Genomic DNA, 21,982 nt, shown 5'->3' with positions numbered 1-21,982 from the left:
GGAATGAGAAAAGGAAACAGCATTGTTTAGCCACCTTTCACGTAACACAAACACACGTCGATAACCTCCAACGTTGACAATAGCTACTCATATCAGGAGACAAACAGATTCTCCCTGTGTTCGTTTCAGTTATGGTACAAAGTTGCCCTTTGTCTGCGTTGGTTTTGTTGTGCTGATACTGTCAGGCATTGTTTTGCTGGGAGCGTGTGGTATTTTGAGGGGGTATTAAAGCGTACGTTGGCGCGCACAGAGTTCAAGGCTTTAAGCGCCCGGTGGTGGTATCCTCTGCTGCCGCTTGTCTTTGTTTAAGGGGGAGTAACTCTGATCTATCTGCCTGCCGGTAACCACGACATATTCACAAGTAAGACAGTCCAGACACATGGACCTAAAAGGTACTTGAGGTGTGTGTGTGTGTGCATGCAATGTACAGAATACAAACCCAGAGGCAGAGCTTAGTTTTATAATACACCTTGAAGGGGATTTAATGCTCCTGTGAGGGATCAGATGCAAAGTCATACAGGAAATGAAAACATGGCAACACACACACTTCCTCGAGCATTTGAACGATTGAGATCTGATCGAGCTTAGGAGTGGCTAATGTTACATACACCTTTCCATTTAGGGGACATTTCTCTATTATTTGTAGCGATTGTTGTTCTTTCATATTTTGTTACAGTAAGAGCAGCAGAGAAGTTGATATGTTCACCCCCACATACTGTTACAAGCCCAGGTAATATTTAGTTATTCTGTCTGTGGCCCTTCTCGACACCCACCTCTGTCTGCTGCTCCTGTACATAATGGTCCGATCCCTGGGAGGAAGTCGGCATTTACTAATACAAAACCTCTAGGAAATCCCCACGAATCCTCAAGGCGCACGTTTCTGCGCGCCCAAAACACAAAAGCTATGCAAATCTGCCCAGACTGTGTTTATCTACCCTCGGTTTCCGTTTGCACCACGGGAACCAGCATTGTGTCCTGCGTTGCGATTATCGCATGTAATTTACATAGAATACGCACAGGAATACGCACAGGAAACAGTGTGCTGATCTCTAACAAAGCAGGGAGAGAGTCTCTATCTGCTCAAAAGACAGCGATCTGACAGCAGAGCAAAATTACAGGTTTAACCGTAGGGTATTAAACCAACAAATCTACAAGGTTGTTTCCTTTTTAAAAAATGTATTGTGTGCATTGAACAGTATCTCCTCAAAGTGTTCCTTGTTTATCTCCTCTGTTTGTTTTTTTAACCCAACTCCCTAACACCCTTCCAGGAAAACTGCCTCCTCATTCCAGGTTAATCTTCACTCTCTGTGTTTCCTTTGTCACCGAATCCATGTAGCACATGCTAAGGTGCAGCTGGATCAAAAAAGGTCTGTCATTTTTCCCCACAAAGACTCTACTTACTAATGTGTGTGTGTGTGTGTGTGTGACAGTGATAGGCACAGCGCACTCTGCCAATACAACACGTTTTGAGAATGAGGACTGCAAGTCATTACACTGTTGTGCTCCTTTGCTGACACAAAGTCTAGTTAGTACCCAGTCTGAAATCTGAGACCTGAGGGAGAGATGAGCGATCAGATTCTGGATGGTGCCATTTCTCTACAGCTGCTCGAGGAACGTATCTTATGTGAGACTGTTAAACTACAGCAAAGGTCAAACAAAGCTCACCTCCCACTGGGCACATTTCATTGAAATGACATGGAAACAATGTTGATTCAACCAGTGTGTGCCCAGTGGGATTCATCTTTCTGTCCCTGATCTAATGCATTAACTCTTGTAAGAGTTGGCTGTGTGACATTATTAAGAGAAACTCATATTATAGTATTGTCTCAGGCCAAAATATTCATCTTAATTGTGTTATTTATTGAGTTGCTCAGTGACGACAGTCAGCAGTCTGTGTCAAATGGAACAGACACCCATCGGACTCGTTTCCAGGAAGACAGGCACAAGCACATTCATTCCCATCATGAAGACAACACTGATTCTTTCAGCGCAGAAAACTCCAAAGGCCAGTCACAAGCCTAGCATGGGGCTCACAGCACAATAAACACCCTTACATCTTATCGTCACCCTCATCATCATCATCATTATATGATGATTCTCAGTCATTAGTCTGCGGTATGACACTAGGTTTTTTTATAGACATTCTTTTTTTGAATCAATGATGAAGGAAAGCTAATGTTCTTTTGTGTGTGCCCTACACGTAATATATCATTTTATGTCATTTGTTCTAATATAATGTTGCACCTTATATAACCTTGTAAACACAGAATGTTGTGCAAGGCGAGTATTTTGTTACAGTATTTCATCTGAGCAACTATAAGAGTGTTATTTATTTTCTTAATCATAAAATAGTAACCAGGGAATTATCAAAGTTAGCCCCAGTCTTTTCACTGTGTCTACAGTTGAAGTCGGAAGTTTACATACACCTTAGGAAAATACATTTAAACTCAGTTTCACAATTCCTGACATTTAATCCTTGTAAAAAAAGTTACTGTTTTAGGTCAGTTAGGATCACCACTTTATTTGAAGAATGTGAAATGTAAGAATAATAGTAGAGAGAATAATTTATTTCAGCTTTTATTTCTTTCATCACATTCCCAGTGGGTCAGAAGTTTACATACATTCAATTAGTATTTGGTAGCATTGCCTTTAAATTGTTTAACTTGGGTCAAACATTTCAGGTAGCCTTCCACAAGCTTCCCACAATAAGTTGGGTGAGTTTTGGCCCATTCCTCCTGAGAGAGCTGGTGTAACTGAGTCAAGTTTGTAGGCCTCCTTGCTCGCACACACTTTTTCAGTTTTGTCAACAAATTTTCAATGGGATTGAGGTCAGGGCTTTGTGATGGCCACTCCAATACCTTGACTTTGTTGTCCTCAAGCCATTTTGCCACAACTTTGGAAGTACAGTGGGGAGAACACGTATTTGATACCCTGCCGATTTTGCAGGTTTTCCTACTTACAAAGCATGTAGAGGTCTGTAATTCTTATCATAGGTACACTTCAACTGTGAGAGACGGAATCTAAAACAAAAATCCAGAAAATCACATTGTATGATTTTTAAGTAATTAATTAGCATTTTATTGCATGACATACAGTGGGGCAAAAAAGTATTTAGTCAGCAACTTGTTATCATAGTTGAAGTGTATCTATGATGAAAATTACAGGCCTCTCTCATATGTTTAAGTGGGAGAACTTGCACAATTGGTGGCTGACTAAATACATTTTTTGCCCCACTGTAAGTATTTGATACATCAGAAAAGCAGAATTTAATATTTGGTACAGAAACCTTTGTTTGCAATTACTGAGATCATACGTTTCCTGTAATTCTTGACCAGGTTTGCACACACTGCAGCAGGGATTTTGGCCCACTTCTCCATACAGACCTTCTCCAGATCCTTCAGGTTTTGGGGCTGTCGCTGGGCAATACGGACTTTCAGCTCCTTCCAAAGATTTTCTATTGGGTTCAGGTCTGGAGACTGGCTAGGCCACTCCAGGACCTTGAGATGCTTCTTACGGAGCCACTCCTTAATTTCCATGGATGTGTGTTTCGGGTTGTTGTCATGCTGGAAGACCCAGCCACAACCCATCTTCAATGCTCTTACTTAGGGAAGGAGGTTGTTGGCCAAGATCTCACGATACATGGCCCCATCCATCCTCCCCTCAATACGGTGCAGTCATCCTGTCCCCTTTTCAGAAAAGCATCCCCAACGAATTATGTTTCCACCTCCATGCTTCATGGTTGGGATGGTGTTCTTGGGGTTGTACTCATCCTTCTTCTTCCTCCAAACACAGCGAGTGGAGTTTAGACTAAAAAGCTCTATTTTTGTCTCATCAGACCACATGACCTTCTCCCATTCCTCTTCTGGATCATCCAGATGGTCATTGGCAAACTTCAGACGGGCCTGGACATGCGCTGACTTGAGCAGGGGGACCTTGCGTGCGCTGCAGGATTTTAATCCATGACGGCGTAGTGTGTTACTAATGGTTTTCTTTGAGACTGTGGTCCCAGCTCTCTTCAGGTCATTGACCAGGTCCTGCCGTGTAGTTCTGGGCTGATCCCTCACCTTCCTCATGATCATTGATGCCCCACGAGGTGAGATCTTGCATGGCGCCCCAGACCGAGGGTGATTGACCGTCATCTTGAACTTCTTCCATTTTCTAATAATTGCGCCAACAGTTGTTGCCTTCTCACCAAGCTGCTTGCCTATTGTCCTGTAGCCCATCCCAGCCTTGTGCAGGTCTACAATTTTATCCCTGATGTCCTTACACAGCTCTCTGGTCTTGGCCATTGTGGAGAGGTTGGAGTCTGTTTGATTGAGTGTGTGGACAGGTGTCTTTTATACAGGTAACGTGTTCAAACAGGTGCAGTTAATACAGGTAATGAGTGGAGAACAGGGGGGCTTCTTAAAGAAAAACTAACAGGTCTGTGAGAGCCGGAATTCTTACTGGTTGGTAGGTGATCAAATACTTATGTCATGCAATAAAATGCTAATTAATTCTTAAAAATCATACAATGTGATTTTCTGGATTTTTGTTTTAGATTCCGTCTCTCACAGTTGAAGGGTACATATGATAAAAAATTACAGACCTCTACATGCTTTGTAAGTAGGAAACACTGCCGATTTTGCAGGTTATCAAATACTCGTTCTCCCCACTGTATGCTTGAGGTCATTGTCCATTTGGAAGACCCATTTGCGACCAAGCTTTAACTTCCTGACTGACGTCTTGAGACGTTGCTTCAATATATCCACATAATTTTCCATCCTCATGGCGCCATCTATTTTGTGAAGTGCATCAGTGCCTCCTGCAGCAAAGCACCCCCACAACATGATGCTGCCACCCCCGTGCTTCACAGTTGGGAAGGTGTTCTTAGGCTTGCAAGCCTCCCCCTTTTTCCTCCAAACATAACAATGGTCATTATGGCCAAACAGTTCTATTTTTGTTTCGTCAGACTAGAGGACATGTCTTCAAAAAGTACGATCTTTGTCCCCATGTGCAGTTGCAAACCGTAGTCTGGCTTTTTATGGCGGTTTTGAAGCAGTGGCTTCTTCCTTGCTGAGCGGCCTTTCGGTTATGTTGATATAGGACTCGTTTTACTGTGGATATAGATACTTTTGTACCTGGTTCCTCCAGTATCTTCACAAGGTCCTTTGCTGTTGTTCTGGGATTGATTTGCACTTTTCGCACCAAAGTACATTAATCTCTAGGAGACAGAACGCGTCTCCTTCCTGGGCGGTAGGACGGTGTTTATACTTGCGTACTATTGTTTGTACAGATGAACGTGGTACCTTCATGCGTTTGGAAATTGTCCGCAAGGATGAACCAGACTTGTGGAAGTCTACAATTTGTTTTCTGAGGTCTTGACTGATTTATTTTTTATTTTCCCATGATGTCAAGCAAAGAGGCAGTGAGTTTGAAGGTAGGCCTTGAAATACATCCACATGTGCACCTCCAATTGACTCAAAAGCTCAAAATCAGAAGCTTCTAAAGCCATGACATAATTTTCTGGAATTTTCCAAGCTGTTTTTAAAGGCAGTCAACTTAGTGTATGTAAACTTCTGGCCCACTGGAATTGTGATACAGTGAATTATAAGTGAAATAATCTGTCTGTAAACAATTGTTGGAAAAATTACTTGTGTCATGCACAAAGTAGATGTCCTAACCGACTTGCCAAAACTATAGTTTGTTAACAATACATTTGTGGAGTGGTTGAAAAACAAGTTTTAATGACGCCAACCTAAGGGTACGTAAACTTCTGACTTCAACTGTATGTACTTCCATGCAAAATTAACACACAATCACAAATGCATGACTGTTAACAAGAATTGCTTTGAGATTTATTTTACAATTGAGAAAAAACAAAAATGAAACAAACTAATCGGTGCTAGAAATATTTTTTTTTTACAATATCATTGATAAAACATTGAAATGTATAGTCATTGTGCATCGCTTAATTCTTTTTCACACCACATCATGCATCAAACTGGATGCAAGTATAATTCAAATCATTTCTGTAAACCAAGCCAAAGAAGCTAAATTCTTATTTCTTAAAAAATGACATTTTTGTGGATCTACAGTATATATCTATATACACCATTTTTTAAAACATTTTTTATTATTTTTTTTTTATATAAAATGATGATATAAAAGTTAAAGAATGCACACACCTTTAAGAACAAAGAATGTTGAGCTATTGCAAATGGCAAGATATGTCTTATGGAGTATGACATTTCACTGCGAGTCATTTACATGTAAAGGACTGCTCTTTTTATGGTTGAATTCAAAGCGGCAAAATTTTAAAAAGAGGAGTTGGTAACAAACCATACAATTGGAAAATTACTGTAAGTGATACTTCACATAAAACTGTTGTTTTTTTTAGCAAACTTGCATACTGTACGGCCATTCATTTTCAGTGACTGATATGTAACCGGAAGCAGCACTTCAATTACTCTGAATGTTTACATTATCTGTTTAGTTTTGTCATACACTGACAGATTTCTGAGCAGGCCATTCATTATCAAAGATGTTGCAGAGTGACAAGAACCGAGAGAAGAAAATAATTTATCTTTCAAATTAAAACATATTTTGACAAATGCAGAATATCTTAAAACATGTTCTCTTTACAAATAAAATCTTAAATGTCTATAAGGTGCTACTTCAGCTTTTGAAGGGGTTCTTCCATTCTTTTGGTGTGTACAATGATTTTTCACCTTCTTCATATCGAGTATTGTACAGTTGTCTTTTCCCCTTAATTCGTTTTCACCACTTTAGTCACCATTGAAACAGTAGTTGTTTTTTTTGTCATGAAAAGATACAAAAAAAACGTGTGTTTAACCTTGGTTCACTAAAATACATGCACAGATCAGACAAATAGCATATAAATACATTACAAAATAAGTGTTAAAAAAGCTTGGCAAAAAAAATCTAATAAGACATGGTCCAGTCAGGCAGTATCACAACAAAAAAATAAGACTGATTCTGGCAGCTCAGTTTGGCCCAGTGCAGTAACTGTGAACAATGTTATCTTAGTGCAATGAAATTCTGGTCAGTTACACAGCCGTCTTTCTGTCTGTTTATCTGTCTCTTCCCTCAGCTCCAGACCCCTCTACTACTTCTCCAGTTTCTCAAGAGCAGTGACGAACACCAGGTGATCTTCTGGTGACTTGCCATGGGTCTTGCTGAGGTGCAGTTTGACCGCGTGCTTGCTGACGAATGTCCGATTGCAAAGCCTGCACTGGTAAACTGAGCCAGTGTCGTCGTCTGGTGAGGTCAGGGATGCCAGGGTGCTGCCAAAAGTCATTTTGTCTGTGATCACTTTGGAGGCAGCCTGCTGCTCCCGTAGGTGCTCATTGGACAGCTTGGACAGGTCCTTCAAGCTGAAGCCCAGGTGAGACTCCAGGTGGCCGATGTAGGCGGACGCAGTCCTGAACTGCGAGGCACAGTCACCGCAGAGGAACACAGGCTGGCAGGAGTCCATGTTCTTCAGGAACTTGGTCCCGCCAGTCCGCCGGAGCTGGTACTTGACGTTGGCCAGCCAGTGAGAGATGGTGGTCATGGAGAGGCCTGTGAACTTACAGATGTGAACCCGCTCTTGGGGGCCGAGGTCCGTCATGGCGTAGCGGCCCTCCGGTGTCTCCCGCAGGCTAGAGCAGAACTGAGCCTGGAGGATGAGGAGGTGCTGGGGGTTCCAGTTGGACTGCCGCCCTTTCCTCTTCTGGACCGGGGAGAGGTCATCCAGAGCATCCTCGAACGCACTGCCGTCTGCGTCCGACTTCTCGGAGATGGATGACGGGGCGGAGGACTTGGGTGTCAGCCTGCCTGTAAGGTTCTTCACCATGTCTGAGATGTCCATCAAAGCATTCTCTCTCAGAGGAGAAGAAATGTCAGACAGAGACAGGCTTGACATTATGGGTTTGTTACCATTTATGCTGCTGTTGCTGTTGCTGACAGTGCTGCTGTTGCTGTTGTTGTTGCTGTTTTTAGACTTCCTCAGGTCCATAGGCTGGTCGTTGCTCTCGTATTGATAGTAGCAGTTGATGGGCTCGGGTTGCTTGGCTTGAGTCTGGTTGAAGGCCGGTTTCTCCATCACACTGTTGCTGATCTTGTAGAGCATGGCTAGCGGGTCGCCCGCGGGGCTGACGGGCTTGGAGGCCTTGCCCAGGTGGTTGTTCATGATTGACTGAAGTGCGCTGAGGGGGTTGATGAAAGGCCTCTCTGGTGAGTGATCGGTGATGATGCCCAAGCTGTTGGTGCCGTTGGTGATGGGTAACTGGCGAGTCTCTGGGCCGTTCTTCTTTGAATGGCTGTGGTGGTTGTCTACCAGGCTCTCTTTGGGCTCCTTTTTGCAGACCAGCTCTGACTCTACATTTCCAGGGCTGCTGTTCCTCACGAGGGGCTTCCCGATGGTGAAGTCATTGGGTGCTGAGTGGTGGTCCATCTGCTCTTTCAGTACAGGAGACGGCGACTTGAGGGAGGATGGATGACTGGGGCGGTCCAAGCTGACCATCTTCTCCTCTTTCTTCACAGCAGCAGCAACAGCTTTCCTTGTGACCTTCTCCACCAGCTCTTCCATGGCAGTAACATTGCTCCTGCGAGAGGGCGGAGATGCAGGGCTCCTGGGGGAGTGGATCACTGAGCTGGAGTCCTGGGTCACTAGCCCGCGGAGCCCGCTGTTGAACACAGGCTGGATCTGCACACTCTGGACCGAGGAGTGCAGTGCTGCATGCTTCATGTGGCCCTGGAGCTGGTAAGCAGCGTGGATGCTGGGGTAGCCACCACCCCACTGAGGCGTGCCCGTCTGGGCCTTGCTGATGGCACTGGACACAGTGTTCTCCAGGGACTTGAGGATGTCCAAACCTCCTTTAGGAGCCTCCTCCAGGTCCTCCTCTGTCAGATACTTATACGACCCAGAGTTCACCTCAATCTTCTCACCTGGCTCTTCCATCTCCTCTTTGATCTTTTTCTCCACTGGTTCGCTCGCCTCCATCCTCTCGTCTTCCGGTTCTCTCTTTTCGTCAGAGCCGCAGGAGAGTGCAGGGGAGACAGGCTGAGATTTGACACTGGGGACGGGAAGCCTGTTGGTGGTGGGTGGCAGAGGGATGGATTGGATCTTCTCCTCCACCACTGGGTCAAACACTAGCTGCTTGCCCTTTTTTGAGGCAGAGTTGGTGACCTTGAGGAAGTGACCCGTGACCATCATGTGGGCAGTCAGCTGCTGCAGTGTATCGTGGGAGCTCCCGCACTCCATGCACTTCAGGATCTGTGCCTTGCGAGCCTCGAACTGCCAAGTGTAGCTGGCACCGTTCTGATAGCCGTAGCGGTTGTTGGGTGTGACATAGGGGTTTGTCGTGGACTTGGGGTCTTTCCCAATGTCCCCTTGGGGCATGTGGCCACCGCTACCATGTACAGAGTCTGGGGAGCATGGGGATACCAGGGCGTCCTGGAGGGCTCTTTTTTTGGCAGAGGGCATCAGTTTAGTGGCCATGGCTGGCACCGGTTCTTTGAGAGGCACTTTCTGATAATGCTTGGTCTTGATCATGTGGACGCTCAGGTCCTGTAGAGACTCGAAGGAGTGGCCGCAGTACATGCACTTGAGCACCTTCTGAGCGTCCTCTTTGCCCTCCATCTCCATCAGGGAGCGCTTGCGGGGCTTGGACCAGCGCTTGCCCCGCTCTTCCTCCTTGTCCTTGTTGTCGTCACGGTAGTGGCCCGACTCGTTCATGTGGACCGTGAGCCCCACCAGCGTGTCGTAGGCGCCGCTGCAGTCTTTGCAGCGGAACTTGCTGGCGCCGGTGAAGACTGAGCCGTAGAGCTTGTTGTTCTGGCGGTAGAGCTGCACCGTGCTGAACAGGCTGGGCTCAGGCAGCAGTTGGTAAGGGGTATGCTGGAGGGTCTTAGCCAAGGCTGCCTGGTGCCAGTCATAGGCCACAGCCCCACCGTTACTAGCACCACCACCACCACTGCTGGTGCCACTGTTGCTACTGATGGAGTTAACCGCAGTGCCGTTAGAGCTGCCACTGCTTCTGTGATGGTAGGCGGTGGCGGTACTTCTTCTCCCATTGTGGTGGTGGCTGCTAGCATTGCTGTTCTCACTGTGGTTGTTGTTGTGTGTGGTAGTAGCGGTGGGGCTGGTGGCAGTGGGGATGGCCCCAGCAGTAGCCGGTGTGGCTTTCATGATGTCCATGGCAATGCTGGACCAGGAAGCATCTGAGATCAGGTTTGCATAGACAGCTTTCATCTGAGCCAGGCTATCCCTCAGGGAAAGGCCATTGTTCAGTCCAGAGGGGAGGGGGGCTTCCTCTCTCTCATGGCCATCCCTGGAGGAGGTGCTCTTGAAGTCCGTGAGCCGGTCGCTGGCATCGCTGAGCGGGGAGCCGTAACCAGCGTCTGGGTTGGTGCCGTTGCTGAGTGGAGAGGCCCGGTAGCTGGGCGGCTGGCCTCCATCTTCTCCCTCGTTGCAAAGGTACGCAGTGTCCTCCCCGTTCAGTGACAGCCCGTCATCCTGCAGGTGTTCCTCATCAACTGCTCCTGCCTTAAACTCATCCTCTGGCGAGTAAGCTGGAAGAGAGAGCGATAGAGAAAAGGGAAAAAGGAGGTCAACAAAGTGAAATAAAAGATTTACAATGCACTAACACGACCACTGACAAAACCTAGTGATGAATAATCTGTTGCAGGAAATATGGGCTTTTATCTGTGTGTGTGTGTGTGTGTGTGTGTGTGTGTGTGCGTATGTCTGAGTGTCTGTGGTGAAGAAATCTAGTTTATAGAGAAAGACACTAAAGTGTTGACATTTTCTTTCTTTACTCCCTATTTCATTGCTCATGCCTCCTGTTCCCTAAGATATCGCTAAGTGTGTAGCCTTGTCAGCCAGCTACTTGACTCTCCTCCTTTCCTTCTCCCTCATTCATGCCTTATCTCTACACCCAATCATACACACACCACACACGCACATACAGTGGGGCAAAAAATATTTAGTTAGCCACCAATTGTGCAAGTTCTCCCACTTAAAAAGATGAGAGAGTCCTGTAATTTTCATCACAGGTACACTTCAACTATGACAGACAAAATGAGAAGAAAAAAAATCCAGAAAATCACATTGTAGGATTTTTAAGGAATCTATTTGCAAATTATGGTGGAAAATAAGTATTTGGTCACCTACAAACAAGCAAGATTTCTGGCTCTCACAGACCTGTAACTTCTTCTTTAAGAGGCTCCTCTGTCCTCCACTCGTTACCTGTATTAATGGCACCTGTTTGAACTTGTTATCAGTATAAAAGACACCTGTCCACAACCTCAAACAGTCACACTCCAAACTCCACTATGGCCAAGACCAAAGAGCTGTCAAAGGACACCAGAAACACAATTGTAGACCTACACCAGGCTGGGAAGACTGAATCTGCAATAGGTAAGCAGCATCGTGTTTGGAGGACAAAGAATGCTGAGTTGCATCCAAAGAAGACCATTCCTACTGAGAAGCATGGGGGTGGGGAAACATCATGCATTGGGGCTGTTTTTCTGCAAAGGGACCAGGACGACTGATCCGTGTAAAGGAAAGAATGAATGGGGCCATGTATCGTGAGATTTTGAGTGAAAACCCCCTTCCATCAGCAAGGGCATTGAAGATAAAACGTGGCTGGGTCTTTCAGCATGACAATGATCCCAAACACACCGCCCGGGCAACGAAGGAGTGGCTTCGTAAGAAGCATTTCAAGGTCCTGGAGTGGCCTAGCCAGTCTCCAGATCTCAACCCCATAGAAATTCTTTGGAGAGAGTTGAAAGTCTGTGTTGCCCAGCAACAGCCCCAAAACATCACTGCTCTAGAGGAGATCTGCATGGAGGAATGGGCCAAAATACCAGCAACAGTGTGTGAAAACCTTGTGAAGACTTACAGAAAACGTTTGACCTCTGTCATTGCCAACAAGGGGTATATAACAAAGTATTGAGAAACTTTTGTTATTGACCAAATACTTATTTTCCACCATAATTTGCAAATAAATTCATAAAAAATCCTACGATGTGATTTTCTGGATTTTTTTTCTCATTTTGTCTGTCATCGTTGAAGTGTACCTATGATGAAAATTACAGGCCTCTCGCATCTTTTTAAGTGGGAGAACTTGCACAATTGGTGGCTGACTAAATACTTTTTTGCAGCACTGTACACACCACACACACACACAGTGAACTTCACTTTATTTAGTCATTCACATGGTGAGCTTACGCAACCAATCAGGAGGGAGGGAAACAAAACACTCATTCTGGGATGTTGCTGCATCTCCTTCAGGCCACTCTCACTGAGTTAACAAATACAATGATATTAAATACCAGACAGCACTGTCAAGTCGTCTCTACAATGTCAAATAGGGGAGTGACACTCCTTGACTGTCTCTGTTATGTTTGAGAGGTAGACGTGGGTATGGGTCATACTATACATGGCGTTCTGTATTATTTTCCCTGACACATACAGCGTGTAAACAACTTATCATCAAAAAAACACAGGGGATGAAACTACAACATAACAGGTACGAGAGAGAGAGAGAGAGAGAGAGAGAGAATAAGGGAAAATATTGTGAGGGTGTCTGCGAGCAAGTAGAAAGTCAGGGAGAGGGGGGGAACAGAGTAAAAAGAGGTGGAGAGAGAGAGAGCAAGAGACGGAGCAAGGGAGGGAGACAGGAAAGACGGCCCCCTCAGTTCTTCCTTTATCTCCTTCCTCCGTGGTGAGATGTGTGTCCCAGATGCCAGCATCAGTCTCTCCTGATGAAACAGATGTGCTGTCAGCTTCAAACAGCACGCTAACCTGTCATATCATAATCTAAGTGGACATAATACCTGATATATGTACACTGGCACCATTTACTGCTGCCTGAGAGGAGATGGGAGGGAAAAAAGGAGAGCAGCTGCATATGGAAGTGTGTGTGTGTGAGTGTGTGTGTGTGTACGTGCGCACGTTTGTGTGTGTGTGTGTGTGCCTGCATTGGTGTGTGTGCCATTCGCATGTTCTCATACGTGTAGATTTTAACACGGTAGCTTTCGAACATAAAGGCCCTAACGTTGTCTATAGGTTTGTATTTTCTGTCTATGACTGATAGGCCCTTCTCTCCAAATGAGCCACATACTGCATTCTCCTCATTCTCTTGATTCCTGACAGGATTTGGAGAGAAACGAGCGCAGCACAGGAGAACCTGGCTGTGTTTCAATCCCACTGACAGACAGAAGCTGAGACAGTTCCCTAAAACTCTGAAAATCCCTAACACAGCAGATTAGCATTAGCTGTATACTGTACAAGCTCTAACTGTAAAACATGTCCCCGTTATTATGCCAGCCTTCCCCTCACCAACGGCCAACCTGTGCTTGAAAAGAAAGAGGACTATGAAATCATACAGTAAAATGGCTATTCAGTCGTCACTAGCCTCTGATCAGTTCCAGTGAACTCATGTGAATTACCCATGTGAATAACTGTCCACATCATCGGTGCCAAAAACGGCATTTTGGCAGCCCCACAAATCTACGGAATGAAAGGGTGAACGGAACGGGGAGAAAAATGTCTGAGTGAATGACAAAATACAGACAGGGAGGGGAGGGGGCAGGGAATGGGGAACGACAGGACGTGAAGGTAACCCTTTGACGATAGCTGTCAATCAATGCTTATCCCCTCATGTTGTCATGGAAACAACAAAGAGACCCTGCAGACAAAAGAACGACCTAAAACATCTGTAAAAATCACAGGTTGGAAAGTGGAAGGCTTCAGAAACCATGAATATGGGATCTTATGATGAAACACATCAAAAAATTAAGCCTAGGTAGAGAATTGTGAAACATAAAATCTATATAATTTTGACACTGTGATTAAATTGCAAGCAGATGACAATGTCCCCCCCCAAATAAAATAAACAGAAATAGGACAGCTTTATCAGTTCAGCCATTCATGAAACCCGATCGAACACGACTCAAAATCCGACTGGTGACCGAATCCGCGCCTCCTCAATGTGTCCTAGACCTAGACGCACTTATGAGGGGAGACGGGAGCGAGGGGAGGGGTTTGGCGTGCCGTCCCTGGTGGTTTAGCTTGCCGAGCGGGTGATGGCTGTGAGCGGGGCCATCTGCACGGGCGTAAAGGCGCCTGTCACTTCTGCTCCGGGACGCCTCGACATCAAGGGGACAGGTGGTGGTGCGGCCAGGATGTGTCCGAGGCCTGTGCGGTCACAAACGGCCCGGATCGAGCCACGCCATGTCACCGCAATGCACACACACACACTAAACGTCACGCCATTTCTCGGGCACCGCACACACATAATAAACATCATCAAGATCTGCATTGTTCTGAAAAAAGTGGTTAGTGGACAGTCCATCTATATTATGTGCATCAAGCTACACTATCAGTAACAGGCCGACTGCACGTCTGTGGACATGTAACAGGGAAGCCTTGACTGTTACCAAACAAAGTAAACCCTAGCTTCGTCTCACGTCAGGGGGTTTCCAGATGTGTGTAGTCTTGTAGGAGAGGAGACCGACAGACAGAGAGACAGAGACACGGGTTTAGACGGTGTTATGATTAATGAGGATGACTGTGTTCCTTTTCACTCTGTACTGTCTCAACACAATGTTAGGACTGGAGGTGACACACACACACACACTAGTCTGTTTCATTTGACTTGGGGAATGATAACAAATGAAATGTAATCACATGCACATCAGCGTTTTAGCAGAGAGTAGCTCGGCGTCATATCACTTCTTCTCAAACTTTGGCATCTCGGTCTGGCCCTTCCATTTTGTGTTTTTGTTGTCTTTCCGAATTCTGCTAGTTGTTAAATCAATAAATCTCTCTGTCAGGCTGGCGGTGCCTCGCCATTTGGCCATGGCCGCAGTCAAACCCAAACAAAACAGATAAGAAAAGCAGAAAGGTGATGAAACGAGAGAGGGAGAGAGAGGGAGGGAGAGAACGGGGGATGAGACCAGTCAGTTACTCCCCCATTTCCCATCCAACACCCCTCCTATTTCCTTACACACATCTCTCTATTTATCTGATGTGATTTTGGGAAGAGGGGTGCAATCACCGCAGTCATTTGCGCCACTAATGTCCAATCCCGGCCCCCTTCACTCATGTGATTTAGGCTGGTGTTGGAGTGGGCTAGTGGGGGTATGGGGAGCTGGGAGGGAGGTTGGGGCCAGGGGCCATTTATCCCACGCTCTAATGGGAAACTGGCAGTCTTATTCCTTCCCCTACATTCTGTTTGTCACCCTGCTCCTCCATTACAGTCCTCTCAGCCCTGATGGCTTTGGACAGGAGCTGATCAAAAAGCCATCGCTTGACCTACGCGCCGTGGCAGCCCGACGAGAACGACTCGCGCCAGCCAGAGAGAGAGAGGGATGAGATAGAGAAGAGGGGGAGGTGGGTAGGATGAGTGTATGTGAAGGGGATGAGGAGGACGGGTGGGGGGGGTGATAGCTCCTCGGACCAGGGCAAGAGGGGAGGGGGTTGTAAATAAAATGACATTATTACTTATTCTGTCCCGTCATGTAGAAAACCCAATTATGGTAATGTCTGCTGCCGGGCCCACCGTGTCAGAGAGAGGGAGAGCAGACAGAGAGCATGCTGGGTTGTGGATTCCTCTGGAGCGGCTAACGTGAGAGAGCAGTGGGCTGCCTGCATGTCGGTCTGCACACCGAGGCCCTCCTCTCCCTCCCCTGACGGTACACACTTCGAAAAAAGGGTTCCAAATGGGTTCTGTGGCTGTCCCCATTTTTGGTTCAAGGTAGAACTATTTTGGGCTCCGTTTAGAATTTTCTGGGGAAAGGGTTCTATATGGAACCCAATATTTTAATTTCACCTTTATTTAACCAGGTAGGCTAGTTCAGAACAAGTTCTCATTTACAACTGCGACTTCGCCAAGAAAAAGCAAGGCAGTGTGACACAAACAACAACACAGATGGAATAAACAAACATACAGTCAATAACACAATATATATTAAAGTCTATATACAGTGTGTGCAAATGAGGTAAGATAAGGGAGGTAAGGCAATAAATAGGCCATAGTGGCAAAATAATGGCATTGAAGCTCATCTGGTGTCCAAAGAAGGGCCAGAAGTATACAGAATGGTGTCGTCTGCATCAGAGAATCAGAGAATCACCAACAGCAAGAGCGACATCGTTGATGTATACAGAGAAAAGAGTCGGACCGAGAATTTATCCCTGTGGCACCCCCATAGAGACTGACAGAGGTCCGAACAACAGGCCCTCCGATTTGACACACTGAACTCTATCTGAGAAATAGTTGGTGAACCAGGCGAGGCAGTCATTTGAGAAACCAAGGCTGTTGAGTCTGCCGATAAGAATATGGTGATTGACAGAGTCGAAAGCCTTGGCCAGGTTGATGAATACAGCTGCACAGTACTGTCTTTTATCAATGTTGGTTATGATATCATTTAGGACCTTGAGCGTGGCTGAGGTGCACCCATGACCAGCTCGGAAACCAGATTGCATAGCGGAGAAGGTACGGTGGGATTCGAAATGGTCGGTGATCTGTTTGTTAACTTGGCTTTCAAAGACCTTAGAAAGGCAGGGTAGGATAGATATAGGTCTGTAGCAGTTTGGGTCTAGAGTGACTCCCCCTTTGAAGAGGGGGATGACCGCGGCAGCTTTCCAATCTTTGGGGATCTCAGATGATACAAAAGTGAGGTTGAACAGGCTAGTAATAGGGGTTGCAACTATTTCGGCTGATCATTTTAGAAAGAGAGGGTCCAGATTGTCTAGCCCTGCTGATTTGTAGGAGTCCAGATTTTGCAGATCTTTCAGAGCATCACCTATCTGGATTTGGGTGAAGGAGAAATGGGGGAGGCTTGGGCAAGTTGCTGTGGGGGGTGCAGGGCTGTTGACCAGGGTAGGGGTGGCCAGGTGGAAAGCACGGACAGCTGTAGAAAAATGCTTTTTGAAATTCTCAATTATTGTGGATTTATCGGTGGTGACAGCGTTTCCGATCCTCAGTGCAGTGGGTAGCTGGGAGGAGGTGCTCTTATTCTCCATGGACTTTACAGTGTCCCAGAACTGTTTGGAGTTTGTGCTGCAGAATGAACATTCTGTTTGAAAAAGCTAGCCTTAGCTTTCCTAACTGCCTGTGTATATTGGTTCCTAACTTCCCTAAAAAGTTGCAAATCGCGGGGGCTATTCGATGCTAATGCCGTTCGCCACAGGATGTTTTTGTGCTGGTCAAGGGCAGTCAGATCTGGAGTGAACCACGGGCTATATCTGTTCCTGGTTCTACATTTTTTGAATGGGGCATGCTTATTTAAGATTGTGAGGAAATCGCTTTTAAATAACGACCAGTCATCTTCTACTGACGGAATGAGGTCAATATCCTCCCAGGATACCCGGGCCAGGTCGATTAGAAAGGCCTACTCGCTGAAGTTTTTTGGGAGCGTTTGACAGTGATAGGGTTCTAGGGTTCTACATGGAACCAAAAGGGTTCTTCCTGGAAACCTTCTTCAAAGGGTTCTCCTATGGGGACGGCCGAATAACCGTTTTAGGTTCTAGGATAGCACTTTTTTTTTCTAAGATTGTAGGCACAACAGTGGGCCAGCATTTGGGCCTGGCACCATCCACTCTGGGCCTGGCACCTTCCACTCCCCACCCTCCATGATACAGTTGGTTGCATACAGGACCGTATAGAGTAGGCTACATGTAGATGTGTAAGAAAGAACTAGAGGTCGACCGATTAATCCCAATTAATTAGGGTTGATTTCAAGTTTTCATTACAATCGATTTTGGACACCGATTAGGCCGATTTTTTTTTTTTTTTTTTTTTTTTTACACCTTTACTAAATCTTTATTTAACTAGGCAAGTCAGTTAAGAACACATTCTTATTTTCAATGACGGCCTAGGAACAGTGGGTTAACTGCCTCGTACAGGGGCAGAACGACTGATTTTCACCTTGTCAGCTCGGGGGATCCAATCTTGCAACCTTATAGTTAACGAGTCCAACGCTATAACCACCTGCCTCTCGTTGCACCCCACAAGGAGACTGACTGCCTGTTACGTGAATGCAGTAAGCCAAGGTAAGTTGCTAGCTAGCATTAAACTTATCTTATGAAAAACAATCAATCATAATCACTAGTTAACTACACATAGTTGATGATATTACTAGTTTATCTATCGTGTCCTGCGTTGCATATAATCTGACTAAGCATACAAGTATCTGACTGAGCAGTGGTAGGCAGAAGCAGGCTCGTAAGCATTCATTCAAACAGCACTTTCGTGCGTTTTGCCAGCAGCTCTTAGTTGTGCGTCAAGCATTGCGCTGTTTATGACTTCAAGTCTATCATCTCCCGAGATGAGGCTGGTGTAACCGATGCGAAATGGCTAGCTAGTTAGCGGGGTGCGCGCTAATAGCGTTTCAAACGTCACTTGCTCTGAGACTTGGAGTTGTTGTTCCCCTTGCTCTGCATGGGTAACGCTGCTTCGAGGGTGGCTGTTGTCATTGTATTCCTGGTTCGAGCCCGGCGAAGAACGAGGAGAGGGACGGAAGCTATACTGTTACACTGGCAATACTAAAGTGCCTATAAGAACATCCAATAGTCAAAGGTTAATGAAATACAAATGGTATAGAGGGAAATAGTCCTACAATTCTTATAATAACTACAACCTAAAACTTCTTACCTGGGAATATTGAAGACTCATGTTAAAAGGAACCACCAGCTTTCATATGTTCTCATGTTCTGAGCAAGGAACTTAAACGTTAGCTTTCTTACATGGCAAATATTGCACTTTTACTTTCTTCTCCAACACTTTGTTTTTGCATTATTTAAACCAAATTGAACATGTTTCATTATTTATTTGAGGCTAAATTGATTTTATTGATGTTATATTATATAATTGATGTTATATGATATTATATTAAGTTAAAATAAGTGTTCATTCAGTATTGCTGTAATTGTCATTATTGCAAATTGTAAAAAATAAGAAAAATTGCAGATTAATCGGTATCGGGTTTTTGGGTCCTCCAATAATCGGCATCGGCGTTGAAAAATCATAATCGGTCGACCTCTAGAAAGAACGAATTGATATCTACTGTAAGTGTCTGGAGTTTAGCACCACTGGAGGGACCATCTTACCTAACAAGGTAAAAAGTATTTGTAAAATACAGGGAAATCAAAAGATAAGATAATTATCCATTTCTGTAATACGTTATTTGTTTCCCTTTCATCGTCTTCCTAAGTCCTAATATCGAGTCGGGAGATGTGCGTGATATAGGTTCTCCAGAAATAATTCCCCTCCACTGCCACTCACACCTCTTTCCACCTCCACGTCCTCATTTCCATCCTCCCCTGCTTTTCTCTCTCTTGTCCTCCACACTGGTCCAACCACCGGACGTCAGCCCCTCCCGAGTAGAAGAATAGAGCATATGGCCAAGCACCTTCAGAGCCTTAAATAACTGCTGCGCCATTCCACCTCACCGTACCGATTCATCTCCACTCATTTGAGAAAACTGCCAGCCGGAGCAGAGTGGAGCGGTGGCCGCACACACTATTCCTGTAGACAGAGCCGGAGCGCACGCGTGTGTGTGTGTGTGTAGACATGTTTAACAATACTTGTGGGGACCAGAAGAACAGTAAACAAACCAACATTTGACCAACTGGGGACAATTTGCCAGTCCCCACAAGGAAAAAGGCTATTTCTAAGGGATTTAGGGTTGGGTTAGAATTAAGTGTTGGGGTTAGGGAAAGGTGATACCTAGTCAGTTGTACAAATGAAAGCATTCAACCGAAATGTGTCTTCTGCATTTAATCCAACCCCTCTGAATCAGAGAGGTGCAGAGAGCAGTTGTTCGAATTAGGCTGAGGGGTTAAAGGTTAGGTTTAAGGTTAAGGTTAGGGGTTAATGAAAATAGGATTTTGAATGGGTATCAATTGTGTGTCCCCACAAGGTTGAGGGTTGAAAGCTGATGTATACACAACTCGCGAGGCATAGTTACAGTTGCCGTAATGTGGCCTCATAACCTTGAATATTTTTTGTCAGCTTAAGTGTTAGCCAAGGGGTGAAGAGTGAGACGATGAAGTCATGTCAACAGAATTCCTTCCAGATTGCTCTATTCCCTTATTCCCTTCTGTGTTCATACAGTAGTACCACAGCTTAGTGACGGCACAAAACACCGTTATTATTTGTGAGATTCCAATGTGAGATTATGATGGGAAACACACACACACACTGAACACTGCAGTGTTGTGTGGTAACAGCTCTTACATGACACATCTAGAGGGCATAGAGAGGAAAACTACTGCCTGGCAGACAGGTAGCACTGTTCTGTGTGTAGGTTTAGACATATTGAATGAGAGGGAGGGGAGGTGTGAGATGTACATGTACAGCATGTGTGTGTAGATACAAGAGGTATGGTGTGTGTGTGCGCATTAATAGACCTGGCTCTAAAAATAAAACAGAAGCACCATACCTCTTGTATCTACACACACACACACACACACACACACACACACACACACACACTTTCTGCACCATGTATTCTTGTACACTATCCTACACACCCACATATATATTTAGCAACATGATTGTTGGTTCTCCTGTCTGATTGTAAAGAGGGGGATGTAAAAACGAGTGGCTGTTTTCAGAGGGTGTTGAATGAATGCACTGGGTGGAGTACAGCTGGGTTGAATGTGCTGTGTGATCAATAGAGTCGACCAGCAGGGATCGATCGCAATTCATCTCACTTTTTTATTTTCATTCTCACCCACACACGCACTGAGCATGTTACTAGCTTGTTAGGGGAGGGGCAAAATACGTGTTCACGCACGTATAGGCGTGCATGTGAACACACACACACATGCAAACACACACAGACACACACACACATTCAAACACACGCACACAAACAGTCCGAGGTTCAAGAAAACAATATGCAATGTATTTATTGGGCATATCAGCTCACCCCCGTCGTCTCCTCTGCATAACAAGCCCTGTATAATTAAACCATCAATTTCAACACGTCCGTTCAATTACCAGAGACAATGTCGGGAGGCAGGAGAGTAAACAAGTGCCTTTGAAGTGAGGAGTTAAAAAAACGCTCCAACACAGATGCTGTTCATTTAGGTGGGATGTTGTTTTATATAAAGATGTAATGTTCAAAATAATGCGTATGTGTGTGTGTGTGTGTGTGTTTTGTCGTTTTTTGTTTAAAAAAAATATATTTTTGGTACTCTCCAGGAATGCTTGGAAAGTAGTAGGCTGGTGAGGTAGTGGGTACAGGTACTAGGGGAGTGGGTATGTGTGTGTGTCCGTACATGCCCGGTGTGTGTGTGTGTGTGTGTATATAACACAGCAGTTTATGCATTGTGTGTGTGTGTTCCCTGAACAAACATAATGGGCTGAGGGTATAATAATTGATTGAAGGCCACCTCCTTGTCCAGGGTGACCGTGACAGCAGACGACAGACACGACAGTGGCTGGGACGGTCGAGTGGACGCTTCAGGTCAATGTCAACACACACTCGTCGCTTCCAGCAGCTTAGCTAATTACACAACGGCCCTTAAGGCCACTTACAACAGGTTAGCTAATTAACAAACAGCTGATTACAAATTAACAGAGAGGTGTTCTTAATCTCCCACCCAAACAACGTGATGACAAACACTAACCGCTTGTAATTAGTTCTGGGTAAAGGGAGGGGTGGAGAGGGCAGGTGTGTGTGTGTGTGTGTGTGTGTGTATATATGTGTGTGTGTTGTTTTGGTAAAGGGACCGCATCTATGTGTCAGACTAACAACACCACTGTCATAATGTAGTTGCCACGTCGTGAAAAGTTCACCGGTCCAGCCACAGTTAACCCAGTCTACGTACCTTCCTATTAGCATAGTGAGAGTCATCAAAATAATAGAGGTTGAGGGCTAACACAACTCACAGGCCCAGATGGCCATAAGGCTCCGAGTCGCACCTGCCGACAGTTAAAAAAAATCCTCTCTCTCCTTCCACCCTAATTTTCACGGCCCC

At 45.4% G+C, this 21,982-nt stretch overlaps 1 protein-coding gene across 2 annotated transcripts in view; it reads right to left on the bottom strand.

Moving 5' to 3' along the window:
• Positions 1-5,809: 5,809 nt before the first annotated feature.
• LOC112233246 (teashirt homolog 1) overlaps positions 5,810-21,982 on the bottom strand; it is a 49,698-nt gene continuing 33,525 nt past the window's right edge. For both annotated transcript variants that reach the window (XM_024400747.2, XM_024400737.2), the window contains exon 3: positions 5,810-10,557. In XM_024400747.2, coding sequence (XP_024256515.1) covers positions 7,109-10,557 — 3,449 coding nt within the window. In that variant the 3' untranslated portion in view covers positions 5,810-7,108. The remainder of the gene's footprint in view (positions 10,558-21,982) is intronic.

The sequence above is a fragment of the Oncorhynchus tshawytscha genome, linkage group LG03 (genome assembly GCF_018296145.1).
Source record: "Oncorhynchus tshawytscha isolate Ot180627B linkage group LG03, Otsh_v2.0, whole genome shotgun sequence".
NCBI classification, from domain to species: Eukaryota; Metazoa; Chordata; class Actinopteri; order Salmoniformes; family Salmonidae; genus Oncorhynchus; species Oncorhynchus tshawytscha.
This window is presented reverse-complemented; position numbering and strand designations above follow the sequence as displayed.